The sequence below is a fragment of the Oncorhynchus tshawytscha genome, linkage group LG14, assembly GCF_018296145.1.
Source record: "Oncorhynchus tshawytscha isolate Ot180627B linkage group LG14, Otsh_v2.0, whole genome shotgun sequence".
NCBI classification, from domain to species: domain Eukaryota; kingdom Metazoa; phylum Chordata; class Actinopteri; order Salmoniformes; family Salmonidae; genus Oncorhynchus; species Oncorhynchus tshawytscha.
The window spans coordinates 9,216,375-9,239,100 of record NC_056442.1 but is presented as its reverse complement, the minus strand read 5'-3'; the positions used below and the strand labels follow the sequence as shown (position 1 = coordinate 9,239,100).

The 22,726-nt window shown below is 41.5% G+C and overlaps 1 protein-coding gene across 1 annotated transcript; it reads left to right on the top strand.

The window, feature by feature from the left end:
* Positions 1 to 12,348: 12,348 nt before the first annotated feature.
* Positions 12,349 to 22,358, top strand: LOC121839253 (zinc finger protein 570-like). Its single transcript, XM_042296988.1, has 2 exons — positions 12,349 to 12,797; positions 19,487 to 22,358. Exons 1-2 carry the CDS (start codon positions 12,509 to 12,511, stop codon positions 20,431 to 20,433), a joined length of 1,236 nt encoding a protein of 411 aa, XP_042152922.1. The 5' UTR covers positions 12,349 to 12,508; the 3' UTR covers positions 20,434 to 22,358.
* Positions 22,359 to 22,726: the final 368 nt, after the last annotated feature.

Genomic DNA, 22,726 nt, shown 5'->3' with positions numbered 1-22,726 from the left:
ATGTTGTATCAAGACTGCCCAAATGTGCCTAATTGGTTTAATCATACATTTTCAAGTTCATAATTGTGCACTCTCCTCAAACAATAGCATGGTATTCTTTCACTCTAAAAGCTACTGTAAATTGTACAGTGCAGTTAGATTAACAACAATTTAAGCTTTCTGCCCATATCAGAAATGTCTATGTCCTGGAATCTTTTTTTTGTTTCTTACAACCTCATGCTAATCACATTAGCCTATGTTTGCTCAACCGTCCCACAGATGGGACACCGATCCTGAAGAAGTTTTAATTAACCATCCTCATGACCTCAAATGGATCTCCCAGAAATAGATCATTGTCGATACAAGACAAAAAACGGATGTAGAAGCCTACACGAGAAATAACTTGTAATATTGGTAGTACACTGGGGCACCCAGGCAGTGTCCAGTTTAAGCCCCCTGTCATGACGTGGCCCTCTTTGGGTATAGCGAGTGCCTTCCCCCGCTCTCCCTCTTACACCTAGCTTCTGTTATCTCAGGTCATAAATTCCTGGAGGAGACTCTCTCATGCAATATAGAGAGAGGGTTCACAGTAGAACAAAGGAACTTATTCTACCTCACAGAACTTGAGAACTGAACAATGTCCATGTTTTGGAGAATGTGTAAACGTCGGTGGAGAATCCAGCTACGACCGATCCATTTTGTGTAATGTTTGTGACCTCATGAGACAATACAGCCACATTACCATAACTCTGTTTATACAAGAGTCTCCGTTATGAGTTTTGCATCTAATTATTGTATAAAATGAATGAGTAAAGATTAAACTATTTGTGAAATTATGTAATGTGATTTTTAACTGTTTAATGAAAGAGAATCCAATTCTCTTTAAAGTTTAACTGAGTCATTGGCCCGCCCCATGAGCACAGACATTGATCTGGCATCATGGGACAGCCCTTTAATGCTGTTCCGAATATAAACCCCATCTGGAGAAGCCCACTTCAGACCATGCGTACGTTGATTACCGAGAGGGCTAAGGTCTGAGTAGAGACCAAGCGTACCTCGATTACCAAGAGGGCTAAGGTTTGAGTAGAGACCATGCATTCCTCAGTTGTTAAATTCCTGACCAAACCACGGAGCATTGGCTACACTGGTGGAAATGGTTCAACTCAGACTATCAATACAGACAGAATAAGAGCAAATCTTCGATACTAATTACTAGTCTGCAGCTAGAATTTTTGTCGACTGAATGCGAAGACCGACAACCGCCAAAACATATATTCTATAAGAACATTTCTGAATGGCATTCTGAAGTATCCATTTTAACCACAAAAGACTCCAGGGAGGCAAAGAGAAGTTCAGATGAACTTTCCAACAGAATGACGGACGATTCCAACAGAGATCATGACGACACACTGAGCGTAAATATATATATTGATTGCAATTATTCCTGAATGAGTGAGTGTTCATGTGCAGAGGATTAGCATTTCAATTATTATAATTATCAACTGTGTAGTGACTTTTGTCTTTCACGCCTGTTCTCAGTCCCTTTGTCTACAAAGCGTCATATCGGTTTAGCCCACTAGGGCACATCCCCTATCATTTCCTTGTCACCATATCTACTTTGTTTGTTTATGCATGCATTTCTGTGATTATTTAGTTAATTAGTAAATAAATGATTAAGACAATTGATGTATGGATGATTCATAGTGAAGGCTGGGTTTGTGCAGATAACCAACAATTTACAACATTTGGAATGAGACTAATGTGAGGTAAAGAATAATTCATTCATTAGAAGACTAATTGATCAGATATTAAAATATCTGAAAAGTTATAGTTGGAAAATGTTAACTTTGTAATCTGAAGATTTTCCTTGGTGCCCCGACTTCCTAGTTAATTACATTTACATGATTTGTTTAATCGCGTAATAATAATTACAGAGAATTGATTTGATAAAATAACAGTCTTCACTTTAATGATGCCAAGATCCGACACCCCGCCCCTCCAATATACTACAATGGGTTTTATAGTAAACATAATTTAACTATAAAAATGTATTACCTTTTAATGTGCCATGAACACAACCTGTCATGATGTTTTCATCTGATTGTCAAGCAAATCACTTCAAAAAGTAGGTTACCTTCGCATGTTCATGTAAAATAATTCCAGCGTTCACCAACTTTCCTTCAATTCGCATGTTGCTGAAACTATATCACCGTAGAAAGCATCCGAGTGAGCAAAACAGCGGCCCTCTATCTTACTATGTGTAACCCACGTATCTGATGCTGTCTGGCCAAAAAAAAGAGTATGACATGCCATACTTTTTGACCAGACAGCATCAGATACATTGGCTACACACACTGATGACGATGGCAGAATTATCAGCAGCACCTTTTATTTGTTTTTTCAAAATTCATTACATGTTAAAGTTTCAAATAAAATTTAAACTGTTTTTTATATATAAAAAATCAACCCCAAAAAATCAATCCAACTTTAGTTAATCGAATCAAAAGAACAAACAATTACCAAAAACAAATGCATTCGTTCAAATAACATGTAATAATCATGACGAAGGACAACTTGAGGAGCAAGCAGGCAAACAAGGGAGCCTTAGATCCAGGGTTCAATGATGGCACTTCCCCTTTGGTCCGCTCTCTCTGGGAGAAGTTCTGGTGTTTGGTCCCCCCTCTGCCCTCTTGTGGGGGTGGATGGTTTCCTAGTTCTGAGTTGGTGCCGGTTCTGTGAGAGTGAAAGTGGGAGGTACGGAGAAATGGGGAGGGTAGATCATCTGTCTCGGCTTTGGTTGGTGCTGGAGGCGTGGTCAGTGGCATGGGGTGTGGAAGAGGAGCGATGTGGCGGCGAGGCTGGACACTGAAGACCGGAGGACGGGTCTGGGGTTTGTCTTGGTATGGGCAGCTCGAGGAGCGGTTTAATGTTGATGTCGTTGCATCTTACCAGCCCCAATACCGCTTTCGCCTGGTTCGGGTCTCTATGGAAATCTGTGATGGCGTGATTCCTGAGAAGGATGGTTTTACTCCTCCTCAAGGTTGTTCTTTCCACAGTTTGTTGTTGGTAGACTCTGATGTTCCTTGTCTCCCACAGGACCTGCTTGATTGTGCCGGTGATCCTCCACTGCTGGCGGAGATAGGTGTTGCTACATCCACCGGGAGGACCGTTCAGGATGTTCTCCGCCGTCAAGCGAAGTAGGGTTAGCAAACTGTTGGGGGAGACAGAGGGAACAAACAGGGCCCATAGCCGCCTGGCCACGGTGCACTCAACAAACAGGTGGTAGATGTTTTCAGTGTCAGTGCATCCGTGGGGGCAGTTCTCTGTACATGGTATGTACCGATTATACATTAATACCCTAATGGGTAGGCAACCATGAACTGCCATCCATGAGATGTCTTTCTGTTTGTTTGTGATGCCGTGGGGATTGACGTTTAACCATACCTGTTGCGGATCTACGGCTGAGCTGGCTCAGGTGGGCGATGGTGTTCTTAGAGCGGCTGTGGGCCATGATGTCCTTCTACTTCCAGGATGCCAGCCCAGTTGTGGGCATACCTGTCCTAAAAGCGAAATCTCTCCACGTCTTGTACAATGCCTTCGGAAATGATTCAGACCCCTTGACTTTTTCCACATTTTGTTACGTTACAGCCTTATTCTAAAATTCATTAAATAGTTTTATTTCCCTCATCAATCTACACACAATACCCCATAATGACAAAGCAAAAGCAGGTTTTAGACATTTCTGCTAATTTATTAAAAATAAAAAACTGAAATATCACGTTTACATAAGTATTCAGACACTTTACTTTTGGCAGCGAATACAGCATCAAGTCTTCTTGGGTATGACACTACAAGCTTGGCACACCTGCATTTGGGGAGTTTCTCCCATTCTTTTCTGCAGATCCTCTCAAGCTTTGTCAGGTTGGATGGGGAATGTTGGTGCACAGCTATTTTCAGGTCTCCCCCGAGATGTTAGATCGGGTTCAAATCTGGGCTCTTGCTGGGCCACTCAAGGACATTCAGAGATTTGTCCCGAAGCCACTCCTGCGTTGTCTTGCCTGTGTACTTAGGGTTGTTGTCCTGTTGGAAGGTGAACCTTCGTCTGAGGTCCTGAGTGCTATGGAGCAGGTTTTCATCAAGGATCTCTCTGTACTTTGCTCTGTTCATCTTTGTCTCGATCCTGACTAGTCTCCCTGCCACTGAAAAACATCCCCACAGCATGATGCTGCCACCACCATGCTTCACTATAGGGATGGTGCCAGGTTTCCTCCAGATATGACTCTTGGCATTCAGGCCAAAGAGTTCAATCTTGGTTTCATCAGACCAGAGAATCTTGTTTCTCATGGTCTGAGAGTCTTTAGATGCCTTTTGGCAAATTCCAAGCGGGCTGTCATTTGCCTTTTACTGAGGAGTGTCTTCTGTCTGGCCACTCTACCATAAAGGCATGATTGGTGGAGTGCTGCGGAGATGGTTGTCCTTCTGGAAGGTTCTCCCATCCTTACAGAGGAACTCTAGAGCTCTGTCAGAAGAACCTTGGGGACCTTCAATGCTGCAGACATCTTTTGGTACCCTTCCTCAGATCTGTGCCTCTACACAATCCTGTCTCGGAGCTCTACGGACAATTCCTTTGACTTCATGGCTTGGTTTTTGCTCTGACATGCAGGTATGTGCCTTTCCAAAACATGTCCAATCAATTTAATTTTCCACAGATTGACTCCAGTAAAGTTGTAGAAACATCTCAAGAATGATCAATGGAAGCAGGATGCACCTGAGCTCATTTTCGAGTCTAGTAGAAGAGGGTCTGAATACGTATGTAAATAAGGTATCTGTTTTTTATTTTGAATACATTTTCACTCCAAAAAATGTCTAAAACAGTGGGGTATTGTGTGTAGATTGCTGAGGAAATTGTTTTATTTAATCCATTTTAGAATAAGGCTGTAATGTAACAAAATGTGGAAAAGGTCAAGTGGTTTGAATTCTTTCTGAAGGCACTGGTTGGTGGGCGGGGGTGTCCTAGGAATAGGGCACAGTGTAGTCAATGGTGCTGAGTCTGAGGGTTCTGACGATGGCCCTTTTCCTGCTGGCATAGGAACTGGGTTCTGAAGAAGTGTCCCGCTTTCTCGCACAGGTTGCAGGGGTGTGTGGGGGTACAGTCTGAGGTGGGATGATTGTCTTTACAGATCTTGCAGATGATGGTGGTGCAGGCTGTGACCAGATGGCCCAGTTGGCCGCAGTTCCTGCACAGTTTGGGCATGCCGTATTAGTGGATGTAGCATCTGTTGTTTCCCAGCGTTATGGTGCTGGGGACTCTGCCCACTCTGGTTGGGTCCGGTCTTAACATTACTAGCCATTTTCGTGCCCCTGTCCAGACGTTGTCTTCGTCCAGGACCCTCCTAGCCACTGACTTGAGGGTGGCAAACCTGCTTAACCAAATTTGTATGTCATAGTCCTGGATGCATTCATTGTGAAACTGTACAGTAACTACCTTGGATTCTGTGTCGGAAAGGCTCTGAGTTTGTTAAACAGTGCTGAGTCTTTATACGGAATTTAGACCAAAACTGTTCTAGTAACTACAGGGTCTTGAAACTGGCTTCGAATGATTACTGTGGCCCTGGGGGTTTTATCAGGCAGTTCAGGTAAGACTGCACAAATCCCATACCTCACTGGAGAACTACCCTGCTGAAATACATGGTTTCTGGTCTGGCGGTTGTTGTTGCTGCTCCCCGGTGTTTGTTGGCTCCATACTCTACAGTCTCCTCTTGGGGATTAGCATCAGCCTCACCATGTTGTAGTGGCACATCAGTCCTGGGGTCATCCTGGTCATCTTGTTCAGGTGGGTGGTGGTGTTGTTTAGGGGGGTCTGTGATCCTGCAGAGGGAGGAAGGACCTCACAGCAGGCAGACACACCTGGAAGCCCGTCACCCATAGGTCAATGGGGGCGGACTCTCCTGTGGTCTGCTCACTCCAGGCGTAGGTTGGTGTCTTTGGTTCTTCCTCCGCTCTTCTGGTTCTGGAAGAGATGCTGTCTGGTTTGCTCTGGGTGGTTGGCGGTCAGCTGGTCCTGTTCTGGTCGGTGTTGGTGGCCTGAGGAGGGCAGATGGGTGAAAAATGGCAGAGGAGGAGGGCTGCAGGCCAAGGGTAGAGGGAATAAGGCTTGACCCTGGCAGCACTCTACTCGCCTCAAGGCCTGCAGTCCGTCGTCTCCTCTTCAGGCAGCTGGTCCGTTGCTGGTTCCGGATGCCGGGGGGTTATGGGTGGTCAGTGGACTGGCGAGTCAGGTCAGGCCATGGTCAAGCCACTCTTACCCTTCCACATCCCCAGTCCTTCAGGTGTTCTCTGCCTTTTCCGCTTGACCAGAAAGGCAGCGCCAGCCGAGGTCAAGCCACTGTTACTGTTGCTGCCTCCTGGTCAGTCCAAAGAAAAGGATAAAATAGAGAGAGAAAGGGACAGAACCCCAGAAAAGCTCTACCATGCAGGGTTGTGCGCAATGAAGAGAAACCAGAGTTGTGTCTTTTTACTAAAGAAATGCGTATTTTATCCCCATCATCACATTTCATTTTTTGGTTGAAATGACGTGGAAACATCATTGATTCAACCACTTTTTGCCAGTGGGTTATGACAATCTTTTGATGTATTCAAAGATAGCCAGTAGATGCATATTAGTACATACGCTAATATGCTAAATATATTTCAAATGTAGGCCCATGGCATGTCTTTTTTTTTTACCCCTTTTTGTCTCCAATATCGTGGTATCCAATTGGTAGTTACAGTCTTGTTTTATCACTGTACGGACTTGGGAGAGACGAAGGTCGAGAGCCGTGCGTCCTCCAAAACACAGCCCAAGCCGCTTCTTGAGTCAATGCCCACTTAACCCAGAAGTCAGCCGCACCAATGTGTCGGAGGCAACAACATACACCTGTCGACCGTGCCACAGGAGCCGCTAGTGCACAATGGGACAAGGACATCCCTGCCGGCAAAACCCTTCCCAAACCCTGGGCCAATTGTGCACCGCCCCATGTGTCTCCCGGTCGCGGCCGGCTGCGACAGAGCCTGGACTCGAACCCAGAATCTCTAGTGGCAAAGCTAGCACTGCTATGCAATGCCTTAGACCACTGCACCACTCGGGAGGCCATGGTACATGTCTTAACCTGAGAAAAGCTAAGGGATTGGTCAAAAGATGTCTGAGTCCAATTTTATGTGCTCATTTAAACCACTGTAAATCCACTCCACAGTCATCTATGAACTTGAAACTTGTCATCACTATCATGGACATACCTAACATGAACCACACTGAATTTGTTACTGATATATTAAAAAAAACAAGGAAACGAGTAACAACTCATTGTTTGCATGTAACTCTAAAGCTCAAAATAATTTCCTCATGAACCTCACTTCAGATTCACTCCAAATGTTGTATTTAGACTCATTATATCCATCTTTAATGGTTTTGATAAAACAATTGTTGCTGCAGTCAAATATGCCCACACTGTTCCTATAGATGCACGTTAGCACATATGCTAATGCTAAAAATACTCTCATGAACCAGAAGTCAGTTTGACTCCAGATTTTATTTTATAAAGACTCAATGGATTCAACTTCTACTGAATTTGAGAATGATAAGTTGGTATATACATTTGGTATATAAACCTTATGTATATTTCATAAGAAGCAACCTTAGGTGGCACCAGACCAGTTGGTGGCACTATAGATGTCATTGGCATCAGTGGCACCATAGGATACTAGAGCAATAACTATTGATGAAATGGACTTTGTCTCTTGCAAATTAATGTTTGATTTAAATTATGAAGACGAATAGTGTGACATATCTTGACATGAGTATATCTGAATAATCACATATTGTTGCCATAGATTTAAGTGAAACTAACTTTGCCACTCAGGAACATTCACTGTCTCCTTGGTAAGCAACTACACCCGCTGGGTACAGACGTCAGTTCAATGTCTAGTTTGGTTGAGTTGTCAACTAACGTGAAATCAACAAATATTATCACCATGTCATTGGATTTAGGTTAAAGGTTATGTAAAATATATCTTACGTTGATGCCTTATTGCAAATCCAATCAGTTTTCCATGTTGATTCAACGTTATCACATTTAATTATTGTTGTTGAAATGACTTTGAAACAAAGTTGACTCAACCAGTTTTTGCCCAGTAGGCAGTGTAGATTTGGCCTTGTGTTGTAAGTCAGGAGTTTTCACTCAGGCCCCTCTTCCAGGATTGGGAAACACACCCATACCATGATGCAGCCACCACCATGCTTGACAATAAGGAGGCAGTTACTCAGTGATGGGTTTTGTTGGATTTTCCACAAACGTAAGGCTTTGCATTTAGTCCAAAAAGTTGATTCCTTTGTCGTGTTTTCTTGCAGTATTACTTTAGTGCCTTGTTTCATACAGGATGCACATTTTTAAATATATATTTGTATTCTTCTTTTCACAGTCATTTAGGTCATTATTGTGGAAAAAACATCCTCATTTGTCTCCCATCACAGCCATTGAACTCTGTAGCTGTTTTAAAACCACCAATTGCCTCATGGTGACATCCCTGAGTAGTTTCCCTGAGTAGTTTCCTGCAGCTCAGTTCAGAAGTATGACTGTGTCTTTGTTGCGTCTGGGTGGTTTAATACATCATCCACAGCATAATTATTAACTTGACCATGTTTAAATATATATTCAATGTCTAATTTTTAATGTTACCCATCTACCAATCACTGACCTTCTTTTATGAGGCTTTATGAGCTCCCTGGTCTTTGTAGTTGAATCTGTTCTTGAAATTCAATACTTGACCGAGGTACCTTACAGATGTTATATGTATGGGGGGACAGAGGAAGGGGTAGTCATTCAAAAATCATGTCAATCCCTATTATTTCAGACAGAATGAGTCCATGTAACTTAATATGTGATTTGTTGAACCAAATTTGATCCCTGAGCTAATTTAGGCTTGCCTATATAAAGGAGGTGAATACTTATGCAATTACATTATTTTTGTTATTTAATTTGTAAACATTTGTAGAATTTTCTTTTCACTTTGACATTATGGACTATGTTGTGTGGATCAATGACAAAAAAAAAAATCACAATTAAATCCATTTAAATCCCACTTTGTAACAACAAAATGTGAAACAAATCCAAGGGGGGGTGAATACTTATGATACTTACTGTAAAACCAGGGTCCAGTCTACTGACTAGAGTCCCTAAAATACTAAAGGATTGAGGCTCCTGCACCAGAGAGAAGCTGGGTGAAGCCCCAGGTCAGTTAAGTCTCGAATCAAATCAAATTTATTTGTCACATACACATGGTTAACAGATGTTAATGCGAGTGTTGCGAAATGCTTGTGCTTCTAGTTCCGACAATGCAGTAATAACCAACGAGTAATCTAACCTAACAATTCCACACCTACTACCTTATACACACAAGTGTAAAGGGATAAAGAATATGTACATGAAGATATATGAATGAGTGATGGTACAGAACGGCATAGGCAAGATGCAGTAGATGGTATAGAGTACAGTAAAAACATATGAGATGAGTAATGTAGGGTATGTAAACAAAGTGGCATAGTTTAAAGTGGCTAGTGATACATGTATTACATAAAGATGCAGTAGATGATAGAGTACAGTATATACATATACATATGAGATGAATAATGTAGGGTATGTAAACATTATATTAAGTAGCACTGTTTAAAGTGGCTAGTGATATATTTTACATCAATTTCCATCAATTCCCATTATTAAAGTGGCTGGAGTTGAGTCCGTGTGTTGGCAGCAGCCACTCAATGTTAGTGACGGCTGTTTAACAGTCTGATGGCCTTGAGATAGAAGCTGTTTTTCAGTCTCTCGGCCCCAGCTTTGATGCACCTGTACTGACCTCGCCTTCTGGATGATAGCGGGGTGAACAGGCAGTGGCTCGGGTGGTTGTTGTCCTTGATGATCTTTAACGCCCTTCCTGTGACATCGGGTGGTGTAGGTGTCCTGGAGGGCAGGTAGTTAGTCTCTATGGGCTTTCATCAAGCAGGAGTATCACTGTCTATTATGTACCCTTTTCCTGATCAATTATAGTTTAGGGATTCCCTTTAGTGATACTTCACATTGGTATGAAACAAATGCATTAAACTACATGCCATCTATAAAATACTAAAGGCACGAAAACAAACATATTTATATGGTATCTATAACTCCCTGTCATAGTGATTTGCTGGTGGCAAAATAATGCTGTTGTTCTCTGATTACGTGTATTGTTTGTGCTTTTCCAGAGGAGGAAGTACAGGCTGAGTCTGTTGAACCTAAACCTATAGGTATATTGACACTTCACTGTGAATGATATAAAGTCACAACTATCACCATTACTGGTTCTACTATTACTTGTTCTACTATTACTGATTTGGTACGTTCTGCAATACATGGCCACATAACGAAAGACAAGTGTAATTTTGATCAAACGTTGTACTTCAGCAAGGTCATGCTCCTGCCAATATCAATGCCTTGACACTCATTTTTATGTTTGATCGTCGCCTTCACAGCACCACGCAGGTTCTGCCCTGACAGATGGTTCAGCTACCAGTCCAAGTGTTTCATGCTTGTGAACACTCCTCTGTCTAGCTGACTAAACTCAACTCCATGGTGAAGGAAGTTTCTAATGAACTCCATCAACTACATTGATTCTCCCAAGGTCAAAACTTCATCAAATGTGTAGCAGGAAGATCGGAACGCTGTGGACCAAGAGGTTGCGAGTTCGAATTCCAGGTGAGGACATAATTAATTATAATTACTGTATAAATGAACATCCACAACGTAATCATGTGTGTCAAATTTGTAAGTTGAAAACATTGTATGTTCAAAGCACTGTGTGTGTGGGTGTCCCTAACCTTGCCAACAGACAAAGAGCTGTAAATAGATCAGTGGTACACCAATTAGGACCTTGATTGGCTCGGCCACAGTAACAATGGATGATGTGTAAATAAATGTGTTTTTTTTAGGGGACAACATTTCTTTGGAACCATCAGGTTACATCCTAAAAATCAAAGACGTTCCAGGAACATGCTGGAAACTAAAAAAAAACCTCCAGGGGACCATGACAGAACATCCGGTTTTAAACGTCATCAGACATAGGAATGTTTTTGCAAAGTTCCCATGAAAATATGTCTAGAACATTAATATCTTATATTCTGAGAACATGGCAACCATGTTCTGTGTGATGTTGACGGAATATTCTTTATTTATTTAACCTTTATTTATGTTACCTGGAAATGAATGGCAGGTAGCCTGGTCCCAGAACTGTATGAAAGATTCAAATATGGCAGATTAAACTACTAAGATGACACATTTTTGTTTTTCCTTTTGTAGTGGGCCAGGGCTGGAGGAACCTCGCATGTGGCACACAATACCCATTCATTTGCGCATGTTAGACCATAAGATGCTTCACAATGTTGACTATCTTCTTAGCAACACACAATTCAGTGCAATAAGATTTCTAACTGCTTTGAACATTTGCATTATTTTACTGTATGTTACTTTAAATAAGTGTTCACCAATGGGTTAAATATGTTGTAATTTCGAATAAAAATGTATTTCTATATACTTAAACTGGTATTGTTTTCAAGTAAAACATTTTTTAAGTGTGTGTATATAATATATAACATTGTACGGGCTAGTACTTTCAGGAAGATAACTAATGTCTACGATCATCTATGGAACAATATGACAACAAAAAACATTGGATATGGTGCTTTTGGTTGACAGCATAAAATGGGATGAGAAAAGATTTGTGATGAGAACAGAAAGTCATATATAGAAACCTCCATTTATTTATTGAGCCTCAATTTACCTGTTTACCGAGACCGGCCTTTGGCTCGGGTAAGGCTCTGTTAAATACAGTAATGGGTGTGGACTGGATATAGGGATATGTTTAGAGGAGACATTTTGCATGGAATGTTTTTACAGCCTTATTTGGATAAGAGGGTTTCCAGTAAGATATGGTGTACAAAAAAACGGACCATATTCTATATCTATGGTAAAAACAAGCATATGTACTAGAAATGAACAATATTAATTACGTTTTTCTCAAGATCTTGAGACGATTACAACCTCAGTTTGCCTGAGGTAAAGATTACTCCAGTGCTAAATCGTTTAGTCAAGTTGATAACCAACAACCATAATAAAAACCATGATTTACTCAATTATGAAACAATGATTCTGCAAACCATAGGAATAAATCATGCAGTCAGAGGATACACCAAATCCAATCAGTGTTCAAAGATTTAACTCGGAGTAAGGCGCCTTCTATTCTCCACGCGGTAGGTGGCGCTTTCTAGATTCCCCCCCATCTAAAATCTGACCGGATGCACTCGCAAGAACACAGTTATCAAAGATGGCGAAACACTGATAACAAAAAGCCATATATTCTTTACAAATAGTATTATTTCGCGAATAAACTGCTGGGAAAAAACGCTTAGAATCTAAATAGATTAAGTAATTGTGACCGGTTAAAAAAAACAAAACAAGGGTTTACAATGTCGGAGACGAGTGTTTTGCGTCAACGGATAAGCTCCGTCATGGACATTCTAGCCTCCGCTGCCGTGACAGAGATTTGCAAATTAGTAGAGGATTGCTGTGGAGCGTTAAGTGTAGAAGTCTTTCAAAGCAAAGAGCAAATCAAAATGCTAGAGAAGCAACTCAGCCTGACTCAGTCGAGGTACAGGTCGGTGAGTGGCATAGAAGGGCAGACGTTTGTTACCTGTGGTTCATCGAGAACCAACAGTCCTTCGGGCAATTCCCCCGCGGCTGATGCTGAAGACGAAGGTGGGCTATCGATTTGTAACTGTCTTCAGGGTTGCCAGATTATACAACGGGTGTGTATAATCTTGAATCCTGAACCGCATTCCGGCCGGTGTCTATTTAACCAATAAGGCCAGAGGGCCACGGCTAAGGGCTGTTCTTACGCTCGACGCAACACGGAGTGCATGGATACAGCCCTTAGCCGTGGTATATTAGCCATATACCACAAACCCCAGAGGTGCGCTATTGTTATTATAAACTGGTTACCAACGTAATTAGAGCAGTAACAACACATGTTGTCATACCTATGGTATACTGTCTGATATATCACGGCTGTCAGCCAATCAGCATTCAGGGCTTGAACCACCCAGTTTATAATCCACAAGTTGCCACCGGCTAAATATATGACATTAAAATGCCTACTCTGTTACATCTGACTGTGCAATCCACTGTCTCATTAGCCCAGCCAGGCAATTTATTAACTTGATCTCCACTATAAAAAGCATCTAGACATTATCTCACATTTCTTTTAGACTAACATTTAGTTTTGAACAGCGGAGATTTGTATATACCTCTCTCCACATTTGCAAAATTGTTTCAATATTCAAATTTGATCTCCTGCTGTCCCATAGTAATGAGCATGTTGGGATGAGACAGACAGACAGGCAGGCAGTGTTTCTCAGCCAGTTGAAATCATGAATCAGCTGGCATCATTTTTCTGGATAAATATACAAAAAAAATCAAATGAAAAAATATAAAACAAAACAAGGGTGGCTAGTTTGCAGTCTGTCCAGCTTCAGTTTGAAGTGATTGTGTTTGCTGTGTTGTTGGCTAGCATCTCTGAACAAGTGTCTTGACAAGTGAGCATATTTTCTATGCGAGGCGAAATTGCGCCTCAGCTAATTATTATGGCTGCATCCAAATAAATGTCACAAGAAAACAGCTTAAACAAATGCAAATGCGGCTACTTTATTGTTCATCTGGCTGCACTTTTTAAAGTAAATTGTAAATTAGCCTTAGTTGGTTAGCTAGCAAGTAAGGGATAAGAACATATGGCATGGAACATTTAGAACAAACAACTGGGTCACGTCCATAGATGCAGAACAAAAAGACTGATCGACTGGGTCGTGTCTCTAAAAGTAACGTTTTAATGAAAATACGTCAATCATTATTTGAATATGTTGGTAACCCGTTGTATAAAGGTGATAATGGTTTGCAACACCGTGCCAATATATCCTCCAAAACACCGTCTTTGAGGCCATTAGCACTTTATTGACTCCTGAAAACTAGCCCCAGCTGCAAGAGAGGAGTTGCCACCTTTATCCAATGTGTGTCTCCATAATGACAATCTAAATCCAATCGCTTTACCTTGTTCTCTGCATTTCACCCTTTGTTATTGGTTTGTGATAGTGAATGGTTAAAATGTATGTTTTCTTTTTTTTAGAACACTCATTTAAAAGGGTATTAATACAAGGCACATTGCTCTAAAATAATCTTATTTTCAACTAGAGTATAGAAATCCAAAAGCTCCAACAGTTTCCTTTTTGTCTTTTATGTCTTTCATAATTAAAAAAAAAATCATGTGTGGCTGCAGACTTCCATCCCTCTGAACAGTCAGTAATGGCATTAATAGGTTCCTCTCTGTCCTCACCTCGGCTCCACTGTACACAGTTCTCTCTCTCCTCTGACTTTCTGGCCAATGCTAGCTAGGTTGTGACATGCAGGGCTCAAGACTGACTTTTTTCTTCACCGTCCCAGAATTGTCCCCAAAGTGACATTTAAATCGTCCCAAACTGGCGATTTTTTATTTATTTTTATATGCCGACATGGGTCTACTCTTGGACCAAGGTCATTCACAATGATTTCATTGGCTGTCGTGACCTTACTTTCATTAATCTGATGACCGTTATTTATCAAATCAACTAACTATGTTTAATTGTTACCCGATTTTAAATTATTCATGTAACAATAAACTCATTAGGATTTGGGGTTGTTTAAAGAGTTACCATCTCTTGAGTTAAACCTATCACATCCATAAAACAGTCAACGTATTAATCATAACCATAACCAGTAATCATATAATTTCACAATTCTGAACAGTTGTAACCTCCTGCATCTGCAAAATCCCGAGCCTTACTTATGATTCAGTACTACACAAATTGGTTTAATTATGTATTTACTAACTAAATGGTAACACAGCATAAACATACACACTTAATACATTAAAACAGGTCCCTAGCGGAGTTACGCAATATGGCGGCTTGTTACAAAGGAGATGGGGAGGGCGAGAGAGAGGGAGGGACAGAGACATAATACTTTGGTACATTTAGAAACTACTCTCACAGTTATCATATACTTTGCACATGAACTGCCACCCGTTTTGAAGTAAGAAATCATGAATGTATTTACGTGTAAATGTCTTGGTTTTTCATGGATTTCTGTCGGTATCAGGCCTTCTTGGATAGGGTGCTGGGCATTTGTGCAGCACGCTTGTCGGGCTCTGATTGTCCAAAAGGAGTCCCCACCTGTCTCTTCTACTGTTATTCTTCCATTTGCTCTGGAAGATGATTCTTTGAAGATAGGCCAGCCAGCCGGGTCGATGGTTCCCATGGTGGTGAAGCGAGTAGTGTATTACAGTGATTTGAGGAGAGTAGTAGAATGGTCCCACATAAGTTCCCCTTTCTAGATACTTTACTTAGGACAGCTAATCAGCCATACCAGTGATTGTCCGGGAGGTGATGTTATTGTCTCTGCCTCGTGTTGAGATTTCAACATGAGGCAGAGAGTTCGAACCACTTTGGAGGTGAGCTGCAGCTAAACGCCTCTCTGGTCTGATATGTTAATTCTTAACCCCTCATTTAAACAGTTCTTCAAAAGGGGCAGTTCGTGAGCCTGACACTCTCTGACCTCACTCAAGGGGCAGTGACTACTCACTTGTACAAAGTTATAGAAACAATTTCCTCTTATAGTTTCTTAGCTCACATCCCTCTCTTAAAAGCCTCTTAAGGATCCGCCCCTTTTTTTCAATTTTTGTCTAAAATGACATACCCAAATCTAACTGCCTGTAGCTCAGGACCTGAAGCAAGGATATGCATATTTTTGATACCCTTTAAAAGGAAACACTGAAGTTTGTGTAAATGTGAAATTTATGTAGGAGAATAAGACATTAGATCTGGTAAAAGATAATACATATGTCTATGTCCTGGTAAATGTTCTTGTTACGTACAACCTCATGCTAATCACATTAGCGCACGTTAGCTCAACCGTCTTGCAGGGGGGACCGATCCAGTAGCTGTTAACAAAAACAGTCATAATTTTTCATATTTCATACACAATGTGGAGGATGGATACTTCTTACATGTAGTGTATATACTTTTCAAGTTAGAGTATTTCCTTTAACATTTTTAATGACATCACAAAATAACAACCAACATGACATTATTATTCTTTAGATCGCCTCTGACCATTCCCCACATTCTATGTTAGAAATATTGTTCCAGTATTCGCTTTAGAACGAGTTATGGATGCATCGATATGACATTTTTGGCTGATACAGATATCCGATATTTCCCTGCCAAAAAACCCTGATACCGATACTTAACATTTTACCTGCCTTTTAAGCATTCTAGTACAGTTAAATAGTTGAAACACACACACACACTGACCAAAAAGTTATTTTGTTGGCATTTACATATGTCCCCATTACCAGTAAAACATATTCAAAACCTATTTCACTGTCACTGTGTCCGTTTCCATCTTGTCCAGCTCTGTCTGTAACATTCACGTAAACCCTGTTTCTTGTCTGCATCGAAGTATCGGTCCTTGTACCTAGCATCGAGCAAGGTGGCGACACAGTAAAGAGGCTCACAGAGAATGCCACCGAATCGCTTGTTCATAGCCTCTTGTAGAGTACTTTTGCAAGTTTTAACCCCTTGGTCTTTGTCGGTAGTTTTGTTGAGCAGGAGTTTCAATGCCATGACAGAGGGCATCACATCTGCTGCAGCCGCAGTTGATGAGCTTATTTCTCGGGTCAGTTGTTCGAAATGGAGCTAGGAGTGTGTTCATGTTTTTAAGTTTCAAACATGTTCTCAAATGCCATTGAAATAAATGGCAGCAGCGGTATGACAACCAGCACATTCTTGGGCATGCAATACGACTTTCCTCAGTACAAAATCCTCGTCAGCCCACTGTGCTGTCAGACTCTGCATGCTCATGGGCCTAAAACCGCTGGTCCAAAACGCCAGTCGTGAAGCTAATAACAGTGACGCCCATAGCAAGTAGCTCATGGGTGTGCGTTTCAACAATACTGTGCAACTCCGGTAGGGCAACATCTGAAAAATAGCGCCTACTTGGTTGTGTGTACCGGGGCTCGAGGTGCTCGACCATTCGGTGAAAGCAAACATTATCCACGGCAGAGAACGTTTGATTGTCAAAGGCAATGAATTCCATTATCTTGGCATTAATGGATTTCGCCTTTGAGTTGTCTCGCTGAAATGTTCTTACTCTTTCAAATGACTGCTCGAACTTGTTTAGTTGTTGGAAGTGTGTGCTTAATATTTTTCTGCTTTTGTTCTGTGTACGTTTATATAGGTATGCACGTACGTTTATATAGGTATGCACGTACGTTTATATAGGTATGCACGTCAGCTATGACATCAGGTTTGCACATCGGCGTTAAACTAGACATCGGGCCGATGCCAATTTTGGCATTTTTAGTTCATATCGGCCAATATGCTTACTGATATAACGTGCATCCCTAGTTAGAGTTTCGGTGGGAAAACATCTGTGTAGAGGCACATTCCTGTGTGAACATTGGCGAGGGAGATAGCTGAAAGTTCTAATCCCTGATTTACCACAGGGTGTGAGCTGTCAATGACATAAATGTAGTCTAAATGCCAGTCATGTTTGACAATTATTCATGGCGGATAAAGTCTTGATTCTTTTGACGTACTTGAGGCACAGTTCGTTCAGTTCAAATGGTCATGACTGGAGAGAAAGGCCTGTTGCACACCTCACTCACCTTGCAATAGGAGCGGAGGCAGTCAGCATCCACAATCCTAGTCATATTAGCAGCCCTTGTTGCTCGTTCCATTTGTAGGTTCCCCCTCTTTCTACATTTCTCACACGAAACCACCTGCATGTGCGGTATGCTCTTTAGAATGGTGTCTTCCCACTAATTGCATTTTTAGAACATTCACGCACAGCCTACTGCTTTGTGCACATTGCTGCTCTTATAATATATAGAAATAATAGTTTATCAACATTTTTAAGCTAAAAGTTCTGATCTGTTGCGTCATCTTCATTGCTTTTTAACATTTGGGGATGAACCTACAGTAGGCCTAGTTGGATGAATTTTGGATCTATTGTCCAGAACCTATTGTCCAGCCATATTTTTGTATCGTCCCCGGTACGACAGGACGCCCTGGTTATATAGCCTACCCATAAAGAAAGCACATCAATCGATCCGCTCTCTGAAACTGTTGAATGATTATTTCTCAGTTTCTCTCCCTTTCTGTTTTGGCTCTAGTAAACTACTGCCTCTGCCTCTACCACTCAGCAGATAGTCAGTGTAATTAATAGAGGTTTTTTTTTTATTAAGAAAAATCTCATGGCAGCCGCGGTGCAATTTAGAAGTAGCCCATAAACATGTGACATACATTTCCACCTGCGACAACGTTTTCTGAGTAGCCGAATTTGACAGGAAAACTACGGACATGTTAACCCTTTCTTCTCCTGTGTTTAATAGCAGTTGGCATCCAATGTTTATGGTGCATTACCGCTACCACCAACTGAACTGCGGTTAAATAATTCAACTCCATTCCATTTGAGGGGGGGGACAAACTAAAACAAAATTAACTAGCTCTAACTCTGTCCTTCAAATTTCCATATCTCCCTCCCCAGGCTCCGGGGCCGCCTCCGGGGCCTGAGAGGGTGGTACTGCTCATGCTCATGCATAAAGTCAACTCCCCATGAAATGCCCGACATTAACCCCTTAATCTGAGTTTTCACATGGACGGGTGCCCTACAACAGCAGGTTTTTCAAATCGGATGAGCCACAACACATGCTCTTTCTGCTCCGCGGAAGTACAAGAAATCAAACTAGCCTACTTCTCATGATCCTCACAGCTTTAACTTGACCTAATACTTTCCCACCAGTTGAAATATCACAAACGGAATCCTCAAGTTTGGCATTTGGGCCATCTGCTCCTCTTCTACAAACTGTATTCCTGCCATGTAAGAGGACACGTAACTTTGCTCCTTTTTCCATTCTCTACACTCTACATTCTTCCTCTATTCCGCCGCCATTAGATTGAAGATCCAAGTTTGCACCTGCTTCCGCCATCCTCACTTCAGTCACGCAAGACCCCTCGTTCATTAGCAGCACCTGGCTCTCTCGGTTTGGCTATAATGTTCTGGGTTAACAGAGATTACTGAAGACAAAGTTGCTCGCTTGTGTTTTTGTATGGACCATTAGTGTTGTTTAGACCAGTAATGAGCTATAACCCCTCCATTATAATCATTAGTCAGATTGCGGCTGTTGGTAAAAATGATTGACTATTATATGCAAACTGTTTGCGCCAATCAACAACAGCACAGATGAGTGCGAAATCTTGAACATAGGCTATCTTAGACCCCATGTATCTTATGTCAGATCATCAGTACGTAGCTCATCAGCTTCTAACTTCTAACTCATCTTTTCTCCTTCCCTTCAGATTTCCAGCAGTTCATTGTCTCTGAAGAGGAGTTTCCCCCCGAGCATCAGCATTATAAGCAGGAGTGGAGCCCCAGTCTGGGGAAATTTAATTGGAACCCCATACAGATTAAAGAGGAACAGGGGGAATTCAGTATCATCCAGGAGGAGGAAGACTCTGTATTCACTCCTGCCTGGGTGAAAAGTGACTATGATCAGTACTCAACTCAGTCCTCACAAACCCAAAGTGAAGAATACAAAGACAGAATGGCCTCAACTGAACAGATCAAAACAGAACCTAAGGAAGATGATTCCTCAGAGACAACCAGTGACTCTCATCCCCAGGGCAAATTAAAGAAGACATGGACAGAAAAAGGACAAAGCTTGAATGGTAGAAAATCCATGGATTTGAAATCACCAGTGCAAAGGAGTAGTCACACAGAAGATAAATCATTTTGCTGTAGTGATTGTGGTGAATGTTTTGCTCAGATGGGAACACTGGATTCTCATATGAGGACCCACACACGGGATAAATCGTATCACTGTCAGGATTGTGACAAAGTATTCACTCGGATTGACTGCTTCAAATTGCACATGAAGGCCCACACAGGAGAGAAACCGCATCGCTGTGGTGAATGTGGCAAATGTTTTTCTCAAGTTGGGTATCTGAACTATCACATAAAGACTCACACAGGGGAGAAACCTCATCGCTGTCATGATTGTGGCAAATGTTTCTTTCGAGTTGGTGAGCTGACACTTCATAGGAGGATTCACACAGGCGAGAAACCACATCGCTGCCAGGTCTGTGGCAAATGTTTTGCTCGTCCTAGTAATCTGAGTTCTCACATTAGGATTCACACAGGGGAGAAATCTTATAGCTGTCATTATTGTGGCAAAAATTTTCGCCATAAAGGTAATCTGACAACACATATGAGGATTCACACAAGGAAAATCTCATTGTCGCTATAGTAGCAGATCTTTCAGCACTGGCGGTAGTCACATGAGTTCATATGAGGATAATCACATGAACGATAAACTATATTGCTGTCAGGATTGTTGTAAATATTTCACTAATTGTTTGAATCTGAATTGACTGGGGAGACAGAGAGAAAGAGACCACATTACTGCCATGACTAGAAAATATTTCATGACTGCCTTTTTTTGACATTGTGTATGAGAGGAACACAGGAGGAATCTTACAAGCGTCTGTCAAATGCTTAAATGCCAAAAGTGCATTGAATTGTCATCAGAATAGACACTGAAAAGAATCTATTTAGGTTAAGTCAAAACAAAGCAATGCTTAAGTGGACACATGGACATCAGTCAGACGATTGAGTCACATTTTGTAACTTCCACCTGTGAGTGGAGATACGGTTCTTGGGTGAATAATATACTCTTGTCTTTTGCTATTTGTAATACTACAAATAGTTACTATTGTTCATAGTTTTATACTTGATTACATTGTATAGTCATCTTTAACTTTCCATGTGAACCCTGCACAATATCTGTCAAATAATTAATCCAACGATAGTGATGCGATTATTTTGATCTGATAAAGCCCACGTTGATGCAAGCTGTAACCGAGTCTAGCTCAAACGGCCGCTTGAACTGGTCCATTTGAATCTAGTAGAAACCATTTGATTCCAGTTCAGCCCACGAGACACCAGTAACCATTCTTTACCTGAACTAACTGGAATTTCCCCTAGGGAATTGATGCATTGTTTACGTGTGCATGTATGATACCTACTTCGGTGTGTTTTATTGTGTGTTTTGCCCCCTATTGAGTACTGTCTTCCTTGTAAGTCATGATAAAACATTTTATGGAAAAGTCATAGAATGATTTTGTGAAAAGAGTTGGAGGCCCTGTTAAAAAGACCCAAAATTACTTAGAGGTCCATGTGTTTTATGACTCGTATAAGATATGTTGATAATACAATAATTTTAGCCTTTATTATTCATTTTACAGTTTCACGTGACATGACTAACTTTGAAGTAATTACACTTGACCTGGAAGCGTTTCATTACTCTTGTTGGCTTCACAGGTGACAACATGAGCTAGCTATAGTCGTTATCTGAAAAATGTCTAAAGTTGAGTGATTTTTAACCAACAATGTTGGTTTATGCCTAGGCTTTTTTTTATGCCTAGGCTACATCTAGCAAGCTTACGCTGGTCACTAGCAACCCGCCTCTGCATATTTATAGCCTGAAAAGCCGCTAGGGATCGCTGCAAGGTTATTATAGTTTTGTGATTTAATATTTGTTTTTTTATTTTGATTAGAACTATTAGTTAGTTTTTAGACTTGATTTGCTAGTTTTTATTTTGTTTGAGTTTTGATAGAAATGTTTGTTTCGTTTTTATATTTAGTTTGTGTTAGCGACAGAAAGTAGCCTATGTGTGGGAGGCTAGGAGACATTTGTTGTTGGCCTATAGTTTGTTTTCATAGGATGTCACTTCTTGCCACTGGGCGCTGTACTATAAAAGGTGATGGGCCTGGACCATAAACATAACATCTCTGTGTCACGATGGCGTCTGTGAGAGAATGGGCAGTGCCATTGAGGCCATCTCATCTTTAAAAGTCCATTTACTTCTTCACAAGTAAAATACATAGGCTCCTGGTGACCCGGCTGTCAGGACTCCAACCGGGTCGTCAGGTCATGCCCAACAAGTCATCAGGAGGGAACAGACAATGAATTGGGAAGTCCAGGCGAGTTGACGAAAGCAAAATGGCGGAAGTCCTCAATGGCGCTGCCCATGCTAACACAGGCTTTTGGCCAATAGAGATAAGTATTCAGACCCGTTACTCAGTACTTTGTTGAAGCAGCTTTGGCAGCAATTACAGCCTTGAGTCTTCTTGGGTATGAAGCTACAAGCTTGGCATACCTGTATTTGGGGAGTTTCTCCCATTCTTCTCTGCACAGCCTCTCAAGCTCTGTCGGGTTGGATGGGGAGCGTTGCTGCACAGCTATTTTCAGGTCTCTCCAGAGATATTGAATCGGGTTCTAGTCTGGACTCTGGCTGGGCCACTCAATGACATTCAGAGTCTTGTCCCGAAGCCATTCCTGTGTTGTCTTGGCTGTGTGCGTAGAGTCTTTGTCCTGTTGGAAGGTGAACCATCGACCTAGTTTGAGGTCCTGAGCGCTCTGGAGCATTGCCCCGTTTATCTTTGCCTCGATCCTGACTAGTCTCCCAGCCCATGCCACTGAAAAACATCCCCACAACATGATGCTCCCACCACCATGCTTCACTGTAGGGATGATGCCA